A 23,190-nucleotide genomic window follows, 5' to 3' on the forward strand; every position below is an offset into this window, starting at 1 on the left:
CTAACGTGACAACGCATGTTATGATACTCGATTCAAGATGCTTAGAAACACCGAGTGTCATTCATCCGTTAAGATTTAACTTAAAACATATAAGACCTGAATAAGGCCCACCACAGGCGTGACTACCGCTCAATCCCATAACATCCAGCAGAGGCCAGCTAGTCGAAGCAACCAGTAAACTTTACGAAGGTATCCCATGCCATTTAAGTACATGGATTCTATTGAGCCAGACATAAATCAGCACGAGAAGCAAAAGTGAAAACAGCTCACTGATACATCATGGGAATTAAATTCTAGACAACGCAAAATGCTAACATAACAGAACAGCACAAGATGAGACCGTCCTACAAGCACAAAAACTGATAGTAGAGTATTAAGATACAGATCAGCATCCCGACAGCCTTTTAAAGTACACAGGAGGCAAAACAAATTCCTCCACAACATATTAGTTCAAAAGTGTCGAAGCAGCGACATAACGGAGGCTGCGCACTCCCCTCTTGCTCTATTCTTCCCACATTGAAGCGTTGTGGCAGCAGCGACAACTTGCTGCTTATGATGGCACTGACAATCACAACACAAAAACCATATCAGGATATGCATTACACAAAGTCAACAGCAGGCTGTCAGTATCTGACGCAAGATCAAGATGGCAACACTTACTGTATGTGGAAGTGTCAATTTGCTCAGGCAGTTCCTTTATGTCCACCTCGAACCTTTCTTGCACCTTTCAAACATAGGAAACCATTGTCAGGCAAAATCCAGTGACATGGACGGCAAACAAACCAAGGGCAGAGAGACATACTTGGTTAAGAACATCAGAATCTGAGGCAGAGGAAACAAAGGTAATTGCAAGTCCCTTTGTGCCAAAGCGTCCAGCCCTACCAACCTGCAATGGGTATTTCGAACCATCATCAGCAAAGGAAATTAGAGAATCCTTTGCAAATATATAGCAACCTAAAGTTACCCTGTGCAAATATGTATCTGCTGAGTCTGGCATGTCATAGTTTATGACAATGTTGACCCGCTCAATATCAATGCCCCTGCCAACTAAATCTGTAGCCACAAGAATTCTCTTGTGGCCTTCCTTGAAGTTCTTGTACCGGGTTAACCTGCCAAACAAAAACATTCATTACAAAGGCCAAAAACTTACAAATACTAACCACAAAAAAAAAGCTTATGTAGGCATCAAGATCCAGAGATTGCAAGCAAAAGCTCCATTACATAAAATAGAAGGTTCACCATATAAGGAAACGGACAAGTTTATTGAGCATCCAGGAAGAATTGGAATACACTAGGAATACAAAAGGAAAACAAAGCAATACAATGAAACACAAAAACTCAGTAAAATGGAACAAGGATCACCTTCAAAACCAATTTCTCAGGTAAAGCACACACCTATAAGCAACGAACGAACTGTTCTCAATATGCAACTGAATGGAAGGGAAAGTGAGCAAGTACCTTTCTTCCTGGGTCATCCCAGAATGGATGCAGATTGAAGGGAAGTTGCACTCGCAAAGCAACTTATTCAGCTCTGCAGCCCTGCTAACACTCTTCACGAATATCACAACTTGGTTGAAATCAAGAGCATCCAAGAGATCGTTCAGTTTCCTATTCTTCTCTGCCTCGGTAAGTTTTATGTAGTGCTGTAGAAAATATGAATTTGATTATTAAGAGTTAACAAATAAAGAAGAAAAAAAGGTGTGCATGTCTTAAGGAGCAAAGGTTCCAATATTACCTGTACAAGACCATGGAGGGTCAATTTTGCCTCATCATCAACATAAATTTCCATCGGCTGTAAGGGAACAAATGATAGATGAAAGAAATTAGCATTCCAGCGTCAATCTTGCAGTATATACCAAAAGAATGGTATATTTATCCCTCTGTCAGAGTATGCAGCCTCCATAGAGAAGTTCAGTTATGCACTGTTGCTTACTAGAACCTCTCCAAAAATGCTTTAAGTTTTTCAACAGTGCTTCTCAATACAATTCCAGCAAAAGAAAGCTTCTTTATCGACCAGCCCAAGAGAGATGGAGAACGAGAGATGGAGAACCAGAAACAGAACCAGTCAAGTCCAAGTGAACATGAAGTGAACAGCAAACTGGAGAAATGCTGTCCAGGAGAACGTGATTGCATCTTCAGAACAGGAGGCAACCTCCATCTGCCCCCAGTTGCCAACACATTGCCGAAAGTTCGCAGTTTGGACACTTGGACTCTCTACCTTCTACTGGTGATAATTAATTAAAAAAGGAAAGAAGAGCACGACTGACTGCATACTACACATGGGGAGATGGAAAGCCATGAATGCCTTCACCTAAAGCGGACAATACAACTCTCATGCTGGTAAATTAACAGCAACAAGACGACCACCGGAGCAATGGGAATTAAATATGACCGACTGTGGAAAGGAGAGCTGGGAAGGCTGCAGGACATTACATCTTGCATAAATTTCTTGCATACAGGACGGATCTCCTTGCTGAGTGTTGCTGAAAACATCATGACTTGCTTGTCATGAGGAGTCATTTTGAAGATCTCCTGGACATCTCTCCGCATATCTACATAGTATACACACTTGTAAGGGACATCATGGGGAAAAAGGAACCAATCATAATTAAGTGGGATAACAACAGAGCATGCAAAATTACCAAGTGACTCGAGCATCTTGTCACATTCATCAAGGATGAAATGCCGCACATTCTTGAGGGAGAGATCCTTCTCTCTGGCAAGAGCAAGTATCCTTCCTGGAGTGCCGACCACAATATGAGGGCATTCATTCTTCAGCAAATCTTTATGCTTCCTGATGTGAACTCCTCCGTAGAAGACAGCAACTTTAACTTCAGACAGATATTTGCTGAACCTCTCAAACTCGTGGCATATCTACAAAAGATAAGAGCAGCAATAATTAAAAATCAAATGCAGATATATCAAAACAAAAACCTGACATGCTAAATCTGTAGCTACAAACCTGGTAAGCCAGTTCCCTTGTGTGGCACAGTACAAGTGCTGCTACCTGACCCGCAACAGGGTCAATTTGTTGGAGGGATGAAAGGACAAAAACTGCAGTCTTGCCCATCCCAGATTTTGCTTGACATATGACATCCATTCCAAGAATTGCTTGAGGGATGCACTCGTGTTGCACTGATGTGGAACCAAAAGAAATTGGAGCAGCACCCCAGTGAGTAAAAGTGTAACCTTCTGGGTCCGTTAATGGAAAGTGTTACCATATTCTGCTCCAACATGGAGTATCAGAAGAAAATGTACCTGCACGCCCACAAGAGAATGTTACAAACCACTCGGTAACGCAAAGGACTGAAACCAAATAGACAATTATTTCTTTTAATTGCGTAACAGAGCACTGGGACATATTATGGACAAAATGCCTTGATGGTGGTAATATTGCACAAATACCATTATGGAGACTTAAGATGATGACTAGAATGCAGATCTGATCACCACCACCTAATGCAACATTTTTATGTAACAAATATACATGAAGTTGCATCGTGAATGTAAAATCTTAAATATTTTTATTCAGAAACATGAAGGGTGATGACCAAAAGGGACTTAGCAAATTTGTAGATTATCGTTAGTTGCAAAGTAGTCAACTTGGCAAGTAATAGAAGTACCAATGTTCCTTTCGGAGTTCAAATGTCTTAGTAACCTTGTAAGCATTTGTTTGTTGAAAGCACCTTTTTTGTACAGACCAGAAAGACCCCATTGAAAATGGGGATAACACTCTAATTAACTAGACAAACACTGAAGTGAAGCACCACAACAGCCCACGTAGCCAAATGGGTGATAGTTAATGCAGCATGAAACCAAACATATGCTTTGTTAATAGTTCTACAACCCCTTGGCCCTAGTCTAGAAGGAAAATAAAGACTTTATTGGACACATCCTTAACCCTTTCTACAGGAAGTCTACAGACACCAAGGCATAGGTTGGAAGAGCTGAAGTCTACAGACACCAAGGCTTAGGGTGGAAGAGCTAATGTGCTTGCTATTTTAATACTCCATCTCATAGTTGTCACCACAGCATGAGGTTACAAGGCTAAATATTTTCAATATTAATCTTCCCAAAAATAAGAAGTCACTGCCTAACCAACAGTATCGTCTATTTGCAGGAAAATCTATGGGCCATGACCATTTTGTGGTTCTCTAGCAAGACAACAAGATATGCTAGGTGCAAAGTCAACGGTTAAAACAGTCAACGAAAGAGTAAGGAGAGGCTTGCCTTCGGATGGATGCTCAAAACCACAGTCCTGGATAGCACGAAGCAGCTCTGGCTTGAGAAGGAAGTCTCTGAACCCGGAACTGTGGATGCCGACGTAGCCCCTGGTTGTTCGAACGCAAAAACATATGTCAGAAGAGTTGAGATCGAGCCCAATCATAGAGCAGCAGAATCGAATGAAATACAACAGAAAACAGAGTCAAAAGCGGGGATGAGAGAGACGCCGTACTTCTTAGCGACCTCTCCGGTGGGCTTGGCGGCGGAGCCATCGACCGTCTTGTCGTCGTCCTCCTCGTAGTCCAGGAGCTCCTCCTCGTAGACGTCGTTCTCCTTGGCCTCTCCCATCCTGACAAGAAGCGAAAAAACATCCACGAATCAGCGTCGCAAACCCTAGAAACAGAGGAGCGCACTACAGATCTCGCGATTCGCAGGCACCCAGAAGGTCAAATTCAAACGAGACAAGGGAATCTGATACTCACATGTATGGATCTAGCGAGCGGAGCTGTGGAACGGGGGGGGATTGGAGCAGCGGCGGCTGCAAAGAAAGAATTGGATTAGAGGGGTTCTGGGTTTTGGGGTGGGGGAGGGAGGCGACGCCTCGGCGAGAGGATAGGGTTGAGTACCAGCTGCAGCTGCGGTATGGGAGAGATTTGGGGGCTAGGGTTTCCTCGATTTGGGAGGGCCAAAGGGTTTCGACGACGACGCAATGATACTCTCACCCGCGGCAGCGCAATTTATATCCGGCGCGGATATGGAGGAGAGGTTGTAACGGGCCTTGTTCGACCCGGCTGGCCGAGCCGAAAAAAAGGAAGGATTGATCACATCCCCGGCCCGATGATGCTTTTTACTGGTGGGCTATGAGGGCCCATATATATAGAAAGCCCATGGATGGGTTCCGTCCGGTCCGGTCCATTTCGCCGCCGCTCCCTGCCCTTGCCGGCTGCGCCCCCTCTTCCTCTCTGGCCTCTCTCTCTCTCTCTCTCTCTCTCTCTCTCTCCCCCTCACCTTCCCTCTTCTCTTCCCCTACCCGACTACCACTCCACCCCACTGCTCCACCACGCCTCTTGCCACCACCGGGGCCGGTGGCTTCTGCCCTCCGCCCCGCCGCGGCCGCGGCCGCACTTCCGCCGCGGCTCGGCACGCCCTCCCCTGCCCTGCTCCCGGCCCCGGCACGGGGAGATCAGATTGCCCAAGGGGAAAGGGGATTGGAGAACGAGCGCAGATGGGGGGCTTGCCCAAGGAGGAGGAGGAGGAAGATGCGTCCGAGCCGGAGGGGGCTCCGGAGGTCGATGTCTCAGCGGAGGGGACCCTAGTCTGGCTGCGCCGCCCCAACGGCTCCTGGTGGCCCAGCATCGTCATCTCGCCGGAAGACGTTCCCAGCGCCTGCACCGCTCCGCCACGCTGCGGCGCCACCCCCATCATGCTCCTCGGACGCCGCCGCGACGGCCCAACCTTCATGTAGGTTCTCTCCTATCCTCTCCCTGCTTCCCCACCTAGTAGGAGTATCTCTGTGTCAGTCCTCAGTCCTCACCCTGCTGCTTCCAGTGAAATTAACAAGGGATAATTCGTTGCCACAGTGACTGGTGTAACCTTGACCGGTGCTCGCGCGTCAAGCCCTTCCGCTGCGGGGAGCTCGACTTCGAACAGCGCATCACCAACGCCCAGGCCGTCGCCGCAACAGGCAGCTGCAACTACAACAAGGGCAGGTACGCCCGCAAGGAGGACGCCATTCTCCAGGCCCTTAACATTGAGAGGGAGCGTGCACTGGAGCCGGCAAGCAAGACCTACCTTCATGGGGGCACCTGCTCGCTCAACCCCAAAATTGAAATGCCCAACGGACAAGTAAAAGATGCTGCAGCAAAGGGTCCTTCTACCACCATCCATTCACTGCCACTACCGCTGCCGCTGCTGCCACCTCCGCCCAAGAGGAAGCGCAAGACGCCCTATGACTCTGAGGATGATGCGCCCAAAGGGTCCCGCCGTATGAGAGACCTCAGGGATATCGGATCCAAGACTGTTCCCCCAATGGACTCCCCCCATGCTGGTACAATCTCTGTTCCCAAGTATGATGATCTGCCTAATGTTGGCCAGGTGAAAACAAGTGTGCAGTCTCATGCCTCCACAAAGAGGAAGCATGCAGCTGCGCACCAGGACCAACCCTATGGAGTCCCAAGGAAGAAGGATAGGTCCCGTCCACTATCAGAGCTCTGCAACGGAGACATGTGGAATGGTTCCAGACCAAATGGCCACAAGGCTGATGAACATTTCTTGGGTGCAGCTACTTGTTCAAGCAGCTCATCAGGCACTTCAACCTTGGATTCTTCATTGGAGACGACCAGCTGCCATCGCCGCGCCGCATTCAAAACAGATCAAGCAAAGGGCACCGAGATATCCTGCATGAGCAGGCTATTCACTGATGATTTTCATCATAGGGATGATTTTGTCGAAACTCCACTTGCTGGAAGAAGCATCTTGGAACCAGGTAAACATGCTATGCTATTTATATTTTCGGGTAGCAAATTCTTGGATAGTAATACCATGTCATCTAACAGTGGCAATTGTCGTTTAGGTCATCTAACTAGATGCATGAGCATAGGTGACTACTTGTTTAACTTCAATAGTTTTTGGAACATGCACACAGCACTTGTATGATTGGATAGTTATACTGCTAATTTGATATCCCTGGTGCTCTTACCTCCAGCCTATGTGTTTTGTTATGGGGTCATCTTTACCATATGGCAGTTTTCTTGCGCCCAAAATCTCACTGAGCTAAGTATAGGGAGCGTGGAGATCATCAGGCCTGCCTGCAGTTGCCCTTTTAAATATTGCTGACCTGAATCGTAACTCTCTGCTGATCATAGTATATTGACATAAAGTAATGTATAAAACTGATTTAACATTTTCTGATAGATAGATTTTTTATTGCTCGGTATACAGCATATTGCTGACCTGAATCATACTACTATCTGCTGATCATAGTACATTGACATACAGTAATGTATAAAACTGATTTAACATTTTCTGTGAAATACATAGATTGCTCAGTATACAGTATTTGATGCCTTACTTGTTCTTAGATGCACTGTGGTCTCTTGACATCTTATCTTCTGAGTTCCTGGCATATGCAATGTTTTCTTCCTGTTTCTGAACTTCTAAAGAATGCAATACTTATCAACTGATTTTTCACCAGATCATTTGCAGAAATATCAACCTTGTGGTTTGGCAAAGCACCCTACCTGGAAACATAATAAGCAAGCTAATGGCTGCAGCAAAGTTGTGAAATGTGACCGCAAAAATATTAAGATGAGAAGCATAAGCTCTGTTGATCAGGAGGGCTACAACAGGACAAAAGACTCTGATAAGCACGAGCATCACAAAGCAAGGACAGTAAAGCACAAAGCACCAAGAGATGAGGTTGTCCTTTTGGAGAAAAGGCTGGACAAGCGTTCTTTGAACAAGCCCTCTGGAGATGATACTAAAATGCATATCGCCATGATTCCTACTGATTCGGATTGCGTTGGTGCAGTTGAGCAGCAATGTTCTAAAAGAAAGCGTGATCCTGAAGAGTCATCAGAAACCATAAGCAACCGTTCAAATTGTGATAGTGGTTCAATATCATCTCTGGTGTTTGAGCTGCCTCTACAAGTATTGCCGCCCCAAAAGAAAGCACTGGATCCTGAAAGATGCCGTGCAGTGAAGCCAATCAAGACACTGCATTTGAATTCCACCCTTTGTAACGTGGAGTTGAGTGTCCTGGGGAGCAGCAACAATGGGCGCCGTGTGCCCCTTGTTTCTCTAATGAGTAAGTGGAATGGTAAGCCCGTTGTGGGGTATCCAGTCTCCGTCGAGGTCTGTGATGATGTGTTTGGCTGTCCTTTATCAAGTGGAGGTGAGCAGCAGGCAGTTACAAGCAGCATGGATGGAATAATGCTGAAGAGGGACGAAACAAAGGGCCTGCAATGCCTTGTGCCACCATCACCACAGGCATGCCGGGCGAAACCCAAGAGCCGCAGCAGAAAGCCCTCGGAGAAAGATGTGGACAAGTTGTGGCAGCCGCACACGAAAAAGCCAGCGTCCTCGTCAAGAAAGATGCGGAGGCTTTCCTCGTTTGCTTCGGGTCAGAGAGATGGTGAGGACAGGAAGTCAGCTGTCGGGAAAGTTTCTGGAGCAACCATCGCGTGCATCCCGCTCCGAGTTGTTTTCAGTAGGATCAATGAAGCCCTAAGCTTCCCAGTTAAATGAGGATACCCAGGCTGCTGAGTCGGCTGCCTGGGAGATGCTGACGGGGCCTCCGGTAGTAGGTGTTGTTGTACGCATGCCTGTTGTGGCCATAGCGTTGGGAGAACGCTTGGTGTGGCCTAGTAGCATGGTGATGGATGTATCATGTGGTTTTGTTTTGAGCCACATCACATTAGAGGTAGTAGAAGGGCTGTGCTGAGGCACCCCCGGGCAGCTTAAAACAACATTTGGTGATGGGCACATGATCTGACGGCGGAAGCAAATAACTAGTGTAGCTTCTCTATCTTGTTTGGAAATCTGCTTCTAGTGTTGGTGATGCATCGCTGTGCTGTACTTGCATGCAGCAGGCGCTCTGAGCCTTCCTGTGCTGGTGCAGCCCAGCTGCAGTCTTTGGAAATCGAATTAGTGACCTTTTACTTGTTTTGTTACTGCTGTCATTTGAATTCCCTCCCCCCCCCCCCCCCCCCCCCCCCCCCCCCCCAGTTTTCTTACGTTGGGCTGCACTGGGCTGTATGATCGTGGGTTGTGCCCAAGAGCCCAAAACATTATCAGTCGGCACAAGGACGCTCTGATGAAATGAATTAATTAGTCAGTCTGAAAACCCCATTCCGGGATTCCTTCCTTGCGTGAGGAGCGAGGGAGGCGGCGATAGTAAAGCAAAAGTAAATTCCAGTGCAAAACGACTCGTTACATTTCACTGATGTCGACCCTCCGCCCGAAGCCGAATGTATCGCTCGCTCTGATCGATCGCAGCGTGCGTGATTATTGGTACGGTGTGGACAAGCATCCATCATCTGCTTGCGTCTAAGCATGCACAATGGATCTGTGGATGTGGGCGGCCATGGCACTCCCTGTCACTCAGGGATTACACTGCACGTCAGGGGGGCAAGGCAAATGAACTGTCTCCACGCTGCACGCAATAGCAACCAGACTGCATGCCTGCAAAAACGAAAGATCATCTATCTAACCTGGCCTCCCATCCCCACCCTCATCAGCCCATTAATCAGCTTTCATTTTAATATATACGCTTACTTTATCTACGGTTGGTTGCTTCGTACTCACCTTCGAATCGAAATATATGCTGTTTAGGACATCTTCTATAAAGTGAAGCTTTAACCAATAATTTATACGAACTTATAATGTGTAAATTTTTTAATGATAATATGAAATATATTAAGAGTATTTTTCATGATGAATCTATGAGTGTCTTATATGCTAATTTTTTGGGAAAAAGAAGAAGTTATATTTGATAGTTAGAGTTTTCAAAAGTTTGGCCGCAAAAGTCCACTTCAAAGAACAGACAGGGCTTAACCAAGGTGATTGTATTACGGCACGGCAACAGGAAGGAAACCGATTACGTAGTTACGCACAACACAAGGAGGAGGTGCGTCCGATACGACGGTACGTATAAAAGCAGGCCGGGGCGTTGTACCACTCCCTGACTTGGCTTGCGCACATCGAACTCAAGTACTCAACCGCCCCCCCACGACTTGCCTTCCCTGCCCGGCTTTCTTTCTGATTCTAGCCGGCAGGCACGCAGGCAGGCAGGAACTAGGAAGCCATCCATGGCGACGGCGACGACTCGCCTCCGCTGCCTCCTCCTCCTCTTCCTCGTGCAGCTCCTCCTGCTGCTCTCCGCGGCAGCCGGCGCCCGGTGGCAGGACTTCCTCCGGCTGCCGTCGGAGGGCGGCGATGCCGCCGCCGGGACCAGGTGGGCGGTCCTCATCGCCGGCTCCAACGGATACTACAACTACCGCCATCAGGCAAGTTTTACCTGCCAATTATTCCTGCCACTCGTAGTAGATGTGTCTCAGCTTCGATCCCCATCTGCAGCAACTGTAGAATAAGTATCGCTTAATTTGGAATATAAACAAGAACTAGTTCGCGGGGGAACTGAAGAATTCTATTTTTTAAATTATATATGAACACTCAAAGTACAAGTACAGTTCAATATCATTTATTCTGCACGCAATTGATTCAATAATTTCAAGTTGTATGGGATGTCATTGGCGATCTGTTTGATTCAATTCAATTCTATTCATGGCAAGCGGTGGCGTGCCATGAGTAGAATTCTATTCAATTCAACTTCCATTTGCAAGCCAAATGAAGCAAGCCCACCAGCGTGCAGTAATCTATTCAATTCAATCTTCATTGCTCGATCCGTTGCACATGCAATTCTTGTGTGGTGGTTTAACCGCAAGCGGTTGCGTGTACGCGCTGCGAAGAATTGACCTGCATCTCCCTCGGTGCTCCCAACCGGCCGATGAACAGGCGGACGTGTGCCACGCGTACCAGATCATGAAGAAGGGCGGGCTCAAGGACGAGAACATCATCGTCTTCATGTACGACGACATCGCCAGCAGCCCCGACAACCCCCGGCCGGGCGTCATCATCAACCACCCGTCCGGTGGCGACGTGTACGCCGGGGTGCCCAAGGACTACACGGGCGAGGACGTCACCGTCAACAACTTCCTCGCGGTCCTTCTCGGGAACAGGTCCGCCGTCTCCGGCGGCAGCGGCAAGGTCGTCGCCAGCGGACCCGGCGACCACGTCTTCGTCTACTACAGCGACCACGGCGGGCCGGGCGTCCTCGGCATGCCCTCCGGCGACTACCTGTACGCCAAGGACCTGGTGGGGGCCCTCGAGCGGAAGCACGACGCCGGCGGGTACAGGAGCCTGGTGTTCTACCTGGAGGCGTGCGAGTCCGGGAGCATCTTCGAGGGCCTCCTGCCGGAGGGCATCAACGTGTACGCCACCACGGCGGCCAACGCCGAGGAGAGCAGCTGGGGCACCTACTGCCCCGGCGACGACCAGGGCCCGCCCCCCGAGTTCGACACCTGCCTCGGTGACCTCTACAGCGTCGCCTGGATGGAGGACAGCGACGTGCACAACCTGCGCACCGAGTCGCTGAAGCAGCAGTACGAGGTGGTGAAGGACAGGACGTCGGCGCACGGCACCTACAGCCTGGGCTCCCATGTCATGCAGTACGGCGACCAGAGCCTCAACGGCCAGAGCCTTTACCAGTTCATCGGCACCGACCCGGCCAACGACAACGCCACGTTCGGCCGGGACAACTCGCTGCGCCGCCGGTCCTCCGGCACCGTCAACCAGCGCGACGCCGACCTCGTCTACTTCTGGCAGAAGTACAAGAAGTCGGCGGAGGGGACGCCGGAGAAGGCGGAGGCCCGGAAGCGGCTGCTGCAGGTGATGTCCCGGCGGTCCCGCGTGGACAGCAGCATGGAGCTGATCGGCAGCCTCCTCTTCGGCTCCGACGAAGGCCCCAAGGTCCTCGGCGCCGTCCGGCCGGCGGGGCAGCCGCTGGCCGACGACTGGGACTGCCTCAAGGCCATGGTGCACGCGTACGAGGCGCAGTGCGGCCCGCTCAAGCAGTACGGGATGAAGCACATGCGCTCCTTCGCCAACATCTGCAACGCCGGCGTCGGCGAGGACGCCATGGCCAAGGTAGCGTCCCAGGCCTGCGCCGCCGCCCGTTGACCACATGTCTTGTCTCGTTCTGCCTCCTTCGAATTCACCTATTCACGGTGTGCGTGCGTATATATATAGTACTGCGCTAAGATGTGGATACACGGATGTCGCTGGCACTTTGTGTGCAGTCACTGTAAAACTGTAAATAATTCACACTGAACTGGACGTTTGGAAACATAATGAACTTGAAAGAAAGGTGTTCGCTAATTCTTTCTTTCTTTCTTGAAGCAGCCAGGTGTTCAGTAATTCTCAGCTGCTAGTTTCCATTTTCGTTTATTTAAGCTGTTTTTTTTTCCTATACTGTCTCCACCAATTTCCCCCCTTTTGGCTCTGATACCTGCAGCGGTCTGGGTGGTTTGCCCTGTGCCATCACACTCGCATCAACAAAAGGATAGGTGGCACGAGCAATATACAGCTCACTTGCAAATTTTACAAACATAATAACAGGCTGGGATCGCAATCGAAAGTTTTCATTAGATTCTGGCCATGGAAATGCACAGATCGATCTGAAACGCCACATGCATCTTTTCTAGTCTAGTTCATCAGGTCGTCGTCTCCATCTTCGCTTGAGACCTCACATAGCAGCTTCTGTCCCTTGACTAGCTCGCAAACATCCCTGGAAAAAAGAAGAAGCAATTTACAAATCAGAGTCGCATGCATGTCCAATACTAGCAGCTGGTAGCATCAGTACAATAGTAAGGTCCCGTTTGGCACAGCTCTTGGCTCGTGAAAAAACAGCTCTGGCTCTGGCTCGTATGGAAAAGCAGCTCTTCTGGCTCTGGCTCTGTACAAAAATATTTGGCAAAACAGCTTCTCCTAGTGTAAAGAAGATATCAAATGTCCAAAATACCCTTATATTTTTTTTCTCTTCTCTTTTTCTTTTTTCTCTTCATTTTTCTTTTCTTTTTCTTTCTTTTTTTTTCTTTCCTTATCCCCTTCTTTTCTTTTTCCCTCCCCTCTCCTTATCCGATCGGCCGCTCCTCTCCTATCCACTCACCCGCTCCCCCCTCTCCCTCCCTCCCTCCCTCCCCCCTCTCTCTCTCTCTCTCTCTCGGGCGGAGCAGGAGGCTAGCCACGGAGCCGGCGGGGCGGCACAGGAGGCTGCCGGCGGGGCGGAGCATGGAGTCCAGCTGCCTCGACCGCGCCTGCGTGCCGCCAGCTGCCCTGACCGCGCCTGCGCGCCGCCAGCTGCCCCGATCGTGCCTGGCCCCATGGCCGCCGCCGCGTCGCGCCGTCTGCGACAGCTGCGGCCCCGCAATGGCGCCGTCCACTGCTCCTCCTCCCGGGACAAAGATGGAAAATGAGATGTTGGGATGAGGAGAAGCCAGTATGAGCCGCTATTTTTAGCTTCTCCCCGTGGAGAAGTGTAGAGAGCGGGATTTTAGGGGCTTTTGCCGGCTTCCTCTTGTGAGCCATTTTGGTTTTATCCGTTTGGCACGGCTTCATCAAAAGCCGCTCGAGAAGCTGCTCGATGAGCCGTTCCAAAGGGGCCCTAGTAGTAGTACACGTACCCGAGGAGTTGCTTCAAGGCGACACCTTGATGGCGCAGTCCCGGCCAGAGGCCGGCAAGAATGCTCCTCATTAGGCCATGTGCCTCCTCCTTGGTTATCGTCCTGATCTTTTCGGGTATTATTCTCGGCATCTCGCCGTAGGCGAGCTCGACGGCGACGCTGGAGAGGCGGCCGACACTGTGGACGCGCACCTCGCAGGCCCAGCACACGCGACACGACAGCACCCGCAGCTTGGGCGTCCGCAGGTGGACGGACGAGTAGACGATGTGGCCGGCGCGAGGGTACGGGGTCCTCCGGTACATCGTCCACTGGGGCTAGCCCCGGCGCAACGGGGTGCTGTAAGCGCGGCACGACATGTGGAGCGTGGTGAGCTCGTCGGCGTCGACGGTGATCGAGCCCGGGCGCCCCGCGTCGTCCACGGTGACGTTGGTGACGCGGAGGTGCTTGAGCCGCGGCATGGCGGCGGACGAGACGGCCATGCCGGAGCCGGCGGCGAGCGTGCAGTCGGCAATGCTCAGGTCCTCCAAGGACGGAAAGCCGAGCCCGGCGAGGGTGTCCCACCGGAGCGTCAGCCGCGCCTCCAGCGCGAACGTCTTGAGCGAGCTGACGCCGGCGCCGTGGATGGTCGGGAGCCGGATCGCGAAATCCGACGTCCACAGCGTCAGCTCGGCCGTGCTCGGGGGCACTTCCAGGGACCAGGCGCCGCCGGCGCCGCCCTCGGGCAACCCTTTGTCGGTGCACTCGGCGCAGACCTCCAGGGCGGGCGCGTCGGCGAGCTCGATGAGCCTGGCCATGCACTCGCGCTGCGCTGGCACGTCGGCCCCGTAGACGACACGGAGCCTCTGGACGCGGCGGCGCCGGCGCAGCATGCGCTCCATGCTGTGCGTGGCGCCGGCGCCGCGGGACACGGTGTAGAGCCACACGTGCGGGGCCTGCAGGTGCATGTCCTTCCACCGCCGGCAGGTCGCGGAGGCCCGCACGGCGTACTTGTAGCCGACGAGGGACAGGATGCACCCCAGGATGTCGTCGGGCAGCTTCCTGATCAGGTCGCCGTGCCACGGTCCGACAGCCGCTTGCGCTCGCCCGTCCTGGTCGAGCTTGCCTACGGCGTCATGCCGAGGATATTCCCCGAAAAGGTCAGGACGATAACCAAGGAGGAGGCACGTGCCCTCATGAGGAGCATTCTTGCCGGCCTCTGGCCGGGACTGCGCCATCAAGGTGTCGCCTTGAAGCAACTGCTCAGGTGCCGTCCTGTTAGCTGTTGATCGATCAATGCAATTCCATGACCCGCTATACGCATGAGACAGACGTTGTTATTTGGTTTTCCTCCTTCAACCTGTCTCTCCTTTTTATTTCCCAGGGATGTCTGCGAACTGGACGAGGAACAGAAGCTGCTATGCGACATCTCAACTGAAGACGACGACCTCATCAACTTGCAACACATTCCAAAACATTAGGGATGGTTACATATGCCGAAATAAGTGCAGGTGCATGATCTGAATCACTCGCGATGGCAAATTTCAGTCGAGTTTTCTTCCGCTGCTTCTGCTGTCTTGCTTCTACGCCCCCACACCAATTCAGGTTATTCCAATTTCGTATACAGACAGCATATAACAGCACTTGTTGCAAGTCAATATACTTATCCCTGTTAAACGCAGCAAAAAGATTGGAAAAGAGATCATTTTATCAATGATACAAAATTTCAGTTTCTGTATACAGAATTATGTTGTACTAATGACAAATGCAGGCTACAGATACAACAAAGGCCTTCCTTCTGAGAGACACCCGAGTGCATATTTACAGTGAACAAGACATCAGGTCAGCCAATTTATCGCAATTATATGTATCTAATATAATATTACCGGTCAAAAATAATACAGCAGCTAGCACTAATTGTCTAGGCTCTTAGCTAAACATGTATATAACTCTACCAATCAAGAAACATACAGCATACAATTGCAGAGTCATCATCAATCATTTTGCTGCCTCTCCATCTTTATTGACTCGAAAATTCGCGCTGCTGATTCAGAAGCAGTACGTGAAGTGTGTGGAACAACCCTAATGACTCGGCCCGGATTCTCCCTGCTCCCGGATGAAGGTTGAGGTTGCCCATTTCCAACTGAAGATGAAGGGAAGGGTTGCGCAGGACCCCTTCCTTCACCTTGCTGCCTATCAAAAGTACTGCTTGCGCTGCTTCCTTGCAGCTCACTGTCCTTTGAGGCATGGAATCTCCAAATGTCGGCTGACAGTGCTTCGCTCCTCAAGTTAGACATGTTACACGAGCTCCGTGAATGCTGCTCTATGTGTCCATTAGGCCGTGATGCTGCAACATGGCTCACTTGCTCAACTGCAGAGGCTGACACTGCTGTGTTCATCACTGGCATGCTAAAGGGCGGGAAGTACATCGGTGGCATGGGTGGAGGAGGACCAGGAACACCCATGTGTTGTGGCTGATGAGGCATAGGAATACCATAAGGTGAACTCATGAAATCTCCAGCAGTGGAAGGGAGGCTTACAGGAGCACAGCTGGGATAAAATGGGGCCAAAAAGCTTCCTGCTGGAGGGCAGTGCCCGGCATAAGGTTTGTAGACAAGTCCTTCAGATGGAGACATGACAGGAACTAGCCATTGATTCGGAGGTGGAGGAATGCACCAGCTGTTCTGCTTGTTGTCAGAAGGAGTAGGCATTGTGGGAGGATTACTGTTAACAGCAGCAGTTGCTGCGGCTTGATTGTTATGTTGGGCTGCAACTACATCATCTTGAGTTGGTGAAGGCTGGGCCGCTTCAGTGTTATCTTTTGAGTGCTCTAGCTGCTGCAGCGTCTGTTGAACATCATCCTTGTATTTAGCAGATTGATGCTGCTTTTCGGCATCTCCTCCAGCCAGCTTTTTCTTGCTCGCCGCCAAGGCTTTGTCTAGGCATGGATCCCCCTCAATAAGTAGATGTGGAGATGCCGCGATCAGCTTCTGCACCTGCTTGCAAGTCAACACAAACAATGGTTAAATCACATTTCAAACTCAAAATTACCCGTAAGTTCACCTGCCCATAAGCATGAGCCAGAAGACGTTGATTATTTGCCGCAGACTCACTTTGATCAACCTATGTAGCTCGAATACTTGGACAGCAAAAACCCTCTGCTGACTGTATACAGTTTAAAGAAAAGCGAGTGTAAACAACAAGAAAAAGGAATTTATAAAACGATTAAACAACTAATATTTCAAGCATGCGCCTCACAAGGAGGAAGAAAGGCATTCATTTCTAGTCGACCGGATGTCCCTAGTCCATGAATGCATGTCTTGAGAATGAATTTGAAATGAAACAGGGTTTGGAAGAAGGAAGGTCTAATCCATACAACTACATTTGTGGTTAGCAGGAACAAAGCTCGAAAACAGTGATAAGTTGTTCGATGGCGGCAGTTGAAGAGTCCAGACTTCAGAGAAGGTATTATGGGCATAAACTGTTTGGCCCAGTCAACCAAACACTAACTAATGCAGGGGTCACCAAGATAGTACGCGCTCACAGACCATTCAAAAGTACTAGAACAGTAAGAACATGGCCTCAAGTTTCAGATACTTACTTGACAATAGCTCTTCTGGCTTTCCAAAAATGCTTTGGGCCAATAGCACTGACAACATCATCTGGAGAAATCTCCATTTCGGGTAGAGATTCCACTGAGGAATCAGACAAATCATCGTTGTGCTCCACACCATGATGTGACCTTTTCCTCTTCTCACCTGTCTCTCTTAAGCCAAGCTCCAATAGATCAGAATTACCATTCTGTTCCATACCAGCATATGGCTTAGCTGATGGTGCCATTTCAGCTTCTGGAGGATTCTGGGTTTCACCAGCATTCTCCTTCCTGTTCCTAGTCTGATAGCTCGCAATTTCAGAACTTTGCTTATCAGCAACATTATATTTGTTCAGCTTATCCCTGTATGAAGATACCTTTGGGTCTAGTCTCCCCGACTTCTCTTTTGATGTTTGAAATGATGAAGTTCTCTCTTCGATTTCCAAGTCTATCCTCACTTTTGTTGGCTCTTTCTCCTTAATACCTGGAGACCCCATTGATATTGCATCAGAAACTTTCATTCCTTCCAAGTGTGTCTTGTCAGTGTTAGAACATTTTGCAGAAGATTTAGACATTGCAGGCATGCTCTTATATGGACTTTTGGTAGGGAAGGGGGTGAACTTTTCTTGAGTGGAATGTGGAGGTATTCCAGAATATAAGACGGAAGGAACTGTAAAATCATCATCGTTAGTCAATTTCTTCCCCGAAGAATTCTTAGTGGTGTTCTCTCTATGTTTTGAACTACACTCCGCAGTTGGTCCTGCAGCATTGGTATCCTTGCTTTTAAGATGTGTGGACAGCCTCCCAGATTCTGCTCTTGTAGCATTGCCAGCCCGACCATTGGAGTTGGCATTCATATGATCTGATGAACGAACAGGTTCAGTTGAAGGCACACAAAATGATGGGAAGAGAGGTCTATCGCTCCCGCCAGCCTAGAAGCAAAAGGTTTAGGTTAGCAAGCCATTAGGTATAACGGTGTGAATGAAATATAAATAAGCAAGCCATATGCCACAAGAACTCCCTCTCCATGCAAACACCATTAATTATCCAAAGAACTTGAGAACGAAAAGGGTAAAAAGAGGCATAATACTGTTTATGTAAGGCGCATCCTATTTCTACTACCATCTAGTCCTGTATACCAAGTGCAGATGAGCACACAGCAATGAAGAAGAAGAAAACACCACCTTTAAAGGAAAAGTTCAGGATAGTAGCTGGAGTATTCTTAACTCGTTCCATGCTTCCCTTTCTACTGTTATAGGGAAGTTGGTATTGTTTAAACTCAATGAATGTATAACCAAGAAAGTATCTAAATAATTACTTTATACTTATTTGTCCAGTGGTCTAATGAATTTATGTTTTACACTCAATACTCTGTAACGCTTAAAGCGTTATCCAACTATAGCCTGTGCCACATGTTATCTTACTACGCTACTAATCAAAGAAAAACATGTGGTGACTAGGCAGAGCATAATACATTTTCTTCAGTAGTAATAAGCCTTGATTTTGAGTGTAAAGGAAATATACTATCTAAATGATTGAATAATTAGTATCCTTTTTCACTTACTCAGCTTATCTCTCTCACACCTCACTGGATGGGTTAGCATAAATAGGCAACAGGAGCAATTCCCGAAAACCGAGAGACGGGGACAATATTCCACGATCAGGCGTATCATTTGGTCACATATTTCATTTGTGAAACTGTTCCCAAGTCAATCAAGTGTGGAACATCATCGACCCCAATAGAATGGTATTCATCATGGTAGTTTCAGCAATTTCCTACAAACTGGGATAGCCATGATGGATATTGTGCGACTTATGGTACATGTGTAGCAGATAACTCTCCATTCTCTGCTGGCCAGATCCTCTCCCAACCATACCAAGCATACTGTACTTCCCTAATTCATCATGGTAGTTCGTACCATCTAATAATCGACCTAACAAGCAATCTAGAGTGGTACAGGCATGCAAGCAACACACGCAGACAGAAGAGGAACCATTCAACGAACGGGGCTCACCTGGCTGGCCGACGTTGATGGGACGGCGGAGGTCGCCGCGCCGGGAGCGGGCCGGTGCGCGTGCCACGGCGGCGCGGGCGCGGGCGCCGCGGGGGCAGCTGCGGCGGCGCTGAAGCGGTGGGAGGGGACGCTGAACTGCTCGTAGAGCGCCATCTTGTTCCTGGGCGGCGCGCGGGGCCCGCCCTTGACGGTGTCGTTGACGTGAAGGCGCGGGAAGAGAGGGCCCATGACCTTGTCCGGCGCCTCATCCTTGCCGGCCCCCCGCCTCATGGCTCCGCCGGTGGCCTCTTAGTAGTAGCAGCCAAGCAGCAGCAGCGCGGCACCGGGCGCGCCCATGGCCAGGTTTAGAAGACAAGGACGAGGACGAGGGAGGATTCGACGGGGCTGACGATCCTCCGCGCGCGCGCGCGCCCCTCGCGGGCGAGAAGATCCACCACCAATCCCGATCGAGGCAGAAATCGGCGAGGCTTGCGGGAAGAATCCGATCTCCGCGCGAGAAGCGGGGGTGCCAGGGAGCGGTGGGCGAGACAGGAGGTGGGGCGACTGGAATCGGGGACCGGCGCGAAGGGAATTCGGGGGCGAGGTGGAGAAATATCTGGCCGCAGCAGCTGCCGAAGGCCGCGGCGGTGTGGGGATGGGGAGGGGAAAGGAGGCGGACGAAAGGGAGACGGAGGAGGGGGAGACGACGACGGTGTGGTGTCTGGTGTGCAGGAATTTTTTTTTTGTTTTGTTTCGGGGTAATAAATCATTTTTGCTGCTGCTCTTTGCGGGAGAGGAGGGGTGAGGGTCGGGTTGCCACATAGGATCCTCATCCACACTCCTCCGTGTCCATGTAAGAAAAATGAAAAAAATGAAAGCAGGGAGACGCGGGACCGACCGCGACCCTAAACCCTCACCGCTCCGCGACCCGTGTACCCCATGTTCTGTACTCCTACCTCTTGTTGGCTCGTTCTACCCCTTTTCACACGGTTAATTCTTTTTTTGTTGCTCCGTCTTATTCTCATCTCTCTCCTCCAAATCCTCTTTCAGTTCATAAGAAGGAACGAATAAGATAATCGTCCACGTTATTACACCTTATAAGCGCATCGTTCGTTCTGTCCTAAACTCGATGTTGTTGTTTGCCGAAGGAGAGGTGATTTAAATTAGCTTATCTTATTAAACATCACATTTTAAAAAAAAAGAGAGAATATGTAAAAACAAAAGTGGTTTTTTTAAAATGCATAAAAGTGTTTTTAGTAGAACACTACACGGGGCCAACAAAATCGCTGATCACACGACCCTTAGGATAGGGCAAAACATCAGTACCTTAGGGTAGGCAAAATATCGATACCTTTAGGGTTGATTGGTTGCCTATACAGGCTCCCGTGATGCAAGAGTAGGGTGGCCCGTCAGGTGCAAGAGGGTACCTCGAGCCTGGTTCGATTCTCCAGATACGAAGGAAAACTCGTTTCCTCGTAGCCAGGCTCGGACCATGAGTTCTCGGGAAGCGTACACAAAATGAGAAAAAGGCCGGTCGGGAAGCGTACACAAAATGAGAAAAAGGCCGGTCGAACCTAACCTGGCTGCATGAAAACATCAACCAAACAAACGCCTGCTGCACCTGTAGAGCCTGGCCAGTCGAAGCCCGCATCCGTGACTCGCCTGTAGAGCCTGGCCAGCCGAAGCCCGCATCCGTGGAATGAGGCTCCGCTGGTGCTGAAGCCAATTAGACCTGAGCAAACCTCAAGCCGGGCTGGCAAAAAGCTCGATTTCTTTCGAGCTCAAAATCTCCGTCCAAGCCAACCCATTAACTTCATCGGGCCAACAAAATCGGGTCTAATTCGGTCCGAGTTCAAACTCAGATCGAGCCATCCATCATTTTCTAGTATAAATTTAATTCATTTTATTATTCGAGCTGGACTCGAGCCTGCCCATTTTTTTTCGAGCCACAAAAATCAGCGCCACGTCCGGCCCTAAATGAGTGTCGGGCTCAGACTGGGCCTATTTTGCTCAGGTCTAGAACCAATCACACCACATGTAAGGGACGTTTGGTTGCCTTTGCTTATTTTTAGCACATGTCACATCGAATGTTTAGATACTAATTAGGAGTATTAAACGTAGACTATATATAAAACCCATTACACGGATGGAGGCTAAATGGCGAGACGGATCTATTAAGCCTGATTAATCCATCATTAGCAAATGGTTAATGTAGTAGCACATTGTCAAATCATGGACTAATTAGGCTTAATAGATTCATCTCGTCGTTTAGCCTCCATCTGTGTAATGGGTTTTGTAAATAGTCTACGTTTAATACTCTTAATTAGTATCTAAATATTTAATGTGACATGTGCTAAAAATAAGTAAAGGCACGAAATACCCAGTAGCTAGGATACTTGCAACCTTGAGCTGCAAGCACCGGTGCTACGCATAAGCGCTTAAAAAAAGTTATGTTGTCGCTGGCTACGGTGGGGGGACGTGTTGCATTTAGGGATGCAAGAAAAAGGTTCGATAGTTTCTAGATTGGGACCCACATGATCTTTTTTGAACTTTTTTCCCTTTCTGCTAGGTTTGTGGGTAAAATAAAATAGGAGGGTACGGATATCCGAGGGCCACCACGTCGGACGGAAGCATCTCCATCGGCCATGGTTGGGGGAGTGGGGTCCACTCCGTGGTGGTGGAGCACAGACAGCATTGGAGCCTCCAGCTGTCAGATTTGCTTGCTATCCGCCTATGCTACAGTACGCTCCAAGCAACGCTGAATTTTTTTTCTCCTTGTCCATGTAAACAGATCGAGTAGAGTTGAGCTAGTTACGCGACGGCTTTTTGCAAGGGATGTCAACTTGGTTTGCAAATAATGCAAGATAATACTTACCTGTATTTTAGGGCCTGCACCGGTTTGCTTTGCGTCCGAAATGACAAGCTCTGTCCGTTTTTATGCTGGCCACTGCTTGTTTGGGAGAGACATCCATCAAACTTTTCCCTTTTTTTTTTTGAGTCGTACTCTATGCTTTGATTTGGCAGCAGGAGAAAGGGAATCCCAACGACATTGCGTACCTGACCAGTGTAACTAGGCAGTGACGCATAACATAAAAAAACACGAACGGAGCTCGAAAGAAAGATTAGCAGATAACGAGGAAGGAAGAAGAGTCAGGCCAAACGGATCAAAAAAAAAGAAGAATTGACTTGGTAGACCGAGCAAAGCAAATCCGCGAGGAGCGAAGGACCATGGACGTCGGCCTGTGGGTGCAGGTGCAGCTTAGCTTCCCTAAAAAAAGTTTTATTAGTAATGTGTATGGCCACTGAATGAGCCACGTCGTATGCTACAACATGCTCATTAGTATTATCACAAGAAGATATTCTCCTCATTCTCAGTTGATACATATTCCCTTCGTTTCAAATTGTAGACTATTTTAGTTTTTCTAGTATAATTTTTAACATACACTTAGATATAAGTTATGTGTAGAGCTAAAACGACCTACATTTTGAAACGAATGAAGTATTTTTATTCCAAATATAGACTCTGTCTAGGTTCAACTTCAATTATGAAAATCGGATTGTGAAAGCTGGAGCTATTTAGGTTCATAACTATAGTGCTAGATTGATGTTTTCAAAGTTAATTGTCACTAGCATCCTTGTTGTGGATCGAGAGTGGGATATAGGGTAGATCAAGAGTGGGATATAGAGTAGATCAGTGGTATTTTGGGATAATTTCCACTAAAAGTTAGAATATAAAAGTAAGGGGGTTTGAATGAGCCAAATGTTACAAAAGTTAGATTCCACCATCTAGGTGAATCCAATTACGCAGATTAATGGTTTTTTTTCATTACTAGCTAACTTCATATTGATAAATGGCATGTGTATAGTTCTTTACAGCTATCAAAGCGTGTTGTGTTAAGAGAATTAGGAGAAAGGGATAAATAGAGACGACCAAGGAAGAAAGCTCTTATCACGAAGCTAGTCACAACCCTCCATCTAGGATTGTTTCTATAGCTTTAATTGCACTGCCACATGAGACTTTTAGCTTATATGGCACCATATTAAATGAGAGAGAGATTGGGAAGAGGAAGAAATTAGGTCTCATGCAAGATCAACGAGAACCTACGCATAGATACTATTAAATTTTGCATTGGGAGATGATAGTGTCTTCGTGATAAATAAAAGA

At 48.9% G+C, this 23,190-nt stretch overlaps 4 protein-coding genes and 1 pseudogene across 5 annotated transcripts; 2 read left to right on the forward strand and 3 right to left on the reverse strand.

Annotated features, from left to right (window-relative positions):
• Positions 1-180: 180 nt before the first annotated feature.
• On the reverse strand, positions 181-4,951 carry LOC117848961 (DEAD-box ATP-dependent RNA helicase 15). 2 transcript variants are annotated; one of them, XM_034730560.2, is made up of 13 exons: positions 4,851-4,951; positions 4,707-4,762; positions 4,457-4,573; positions 4,231-4,331; positions 2,963-3,135; positions 2,643-2,874; positions 2,434-2,552; positions 1,736-1,792; positions 1,459-1,643; positions 965-1,109; positions 803-886; positions 661-724; positions 181-561 (listed from the first exon to the last, which is right to left on the reverse strand). In XM_034730560.2, coding segments are annotated over exons 2-13 (1,290 nt in total). In that variant the 5' UTR covers positions 4,709-4,762; positions 4,851-4,951; the 3' UTR covers positions 181-550. The 2 variants fall into 2 exon arrangements, with proteins under 2 accessions (XP_034586451.1, XP_072148736.1); XM_072292635.1 differs by lacking the exons at positions 4,707-4,762; positions 4,851-4,951 and having other exon boundaries at positions 2,963-3,258; positions 4,457-4,476.
• A 251-nt stretch (positions 4,952-5,202) lies between these two features.
• On the forward strand, positions 5,203-8,889 carry LOC117848960 (uncharacterized). Its single transcript, XM_034730558.2, has 3 exons — positions 5,203-5,685; positions 5,805-6,709; positions 7,418-8,889. Exons 1-3 carry the CDS (start codon positions 5,450-5,452, stop codon positions 8,467-8,469), a joined length of 2,193 nt encoding a protein of 730 aa, XP_034586449.1. The 5' UTR covers positions 5,203-5,449; the 3' UTR covers positions 8,470-8,889.
• Positions 8,890-9,886: 997 nt separating this feature from the next.
• LOC117847121 (vacuolar-processing enzyme) lies at positions 9,887-12,179 on the forward strand. Its single transcript, XM_034728283.2, has 2 exons — positions 9,887-10,229; positions 10,738-12,179. The coding sequence occupies exons 1-2, from the start codon at positions 10,032-10,034 to the stop codon at positions 11,959-11,961; spliced, it is 1,422 nt and encodes a 473-aa protein (XP_034584174.1). The 5' UTR covers positions 9,887-10,031; the 3' UTR covers positions 11,962-12,179.
• Positions 12,180-13,188: 1,009 nt separating this feature from the next.
• LOC140222345 (uncharacterized) lies at positions 13,189-14,982 on the reverse strand (annotated as a pseudogene).
• Positions 14,983-15,218: 236 nt separating this feature from the next.
• LOC117848663 (ELF3-like protein 2) lies at positions 15,219-19,761 on the reverse strand. The gene is made up of 4 exons (XM_034730154.2): positions 19,047-19,761; positions 17,041-17,963; positions 16,553-16,604; positions 15,219-16,435 (listed from the first exon to the last, which is right to left on the reverse strand). Exons 1-4 carry the CDS (start codon positions 19,314-19,316, stop codon positions 15,434-15,436), a joined length of 2,247 nt encoding a protein of 748 aa, XP_034586045.1. The 5' UTR covers positions 19,317-19,761; the 3' UTR covers positions 15,219-15,433.
• Between the last annotated feature and the right edge of the window lie 3,429 nt (positions 19,762-23,190).

The sequence above is a fragment of the Setaria viridis genome, chromosome 3 (genome assembly GCF_005286985.2).
Source record: "Setaria viridis chromosome 3, Setaria_viridis_v4.0, whole genome shotgun sequence".
In the NCBI taxonomy this organism is placed as follows: domain Eukaryota; kingdom Viridiplantae; phylum Streptophyta; class Magnoliopsida; order Poales; family Poaceae; genus Setaria; species Setaria viridis.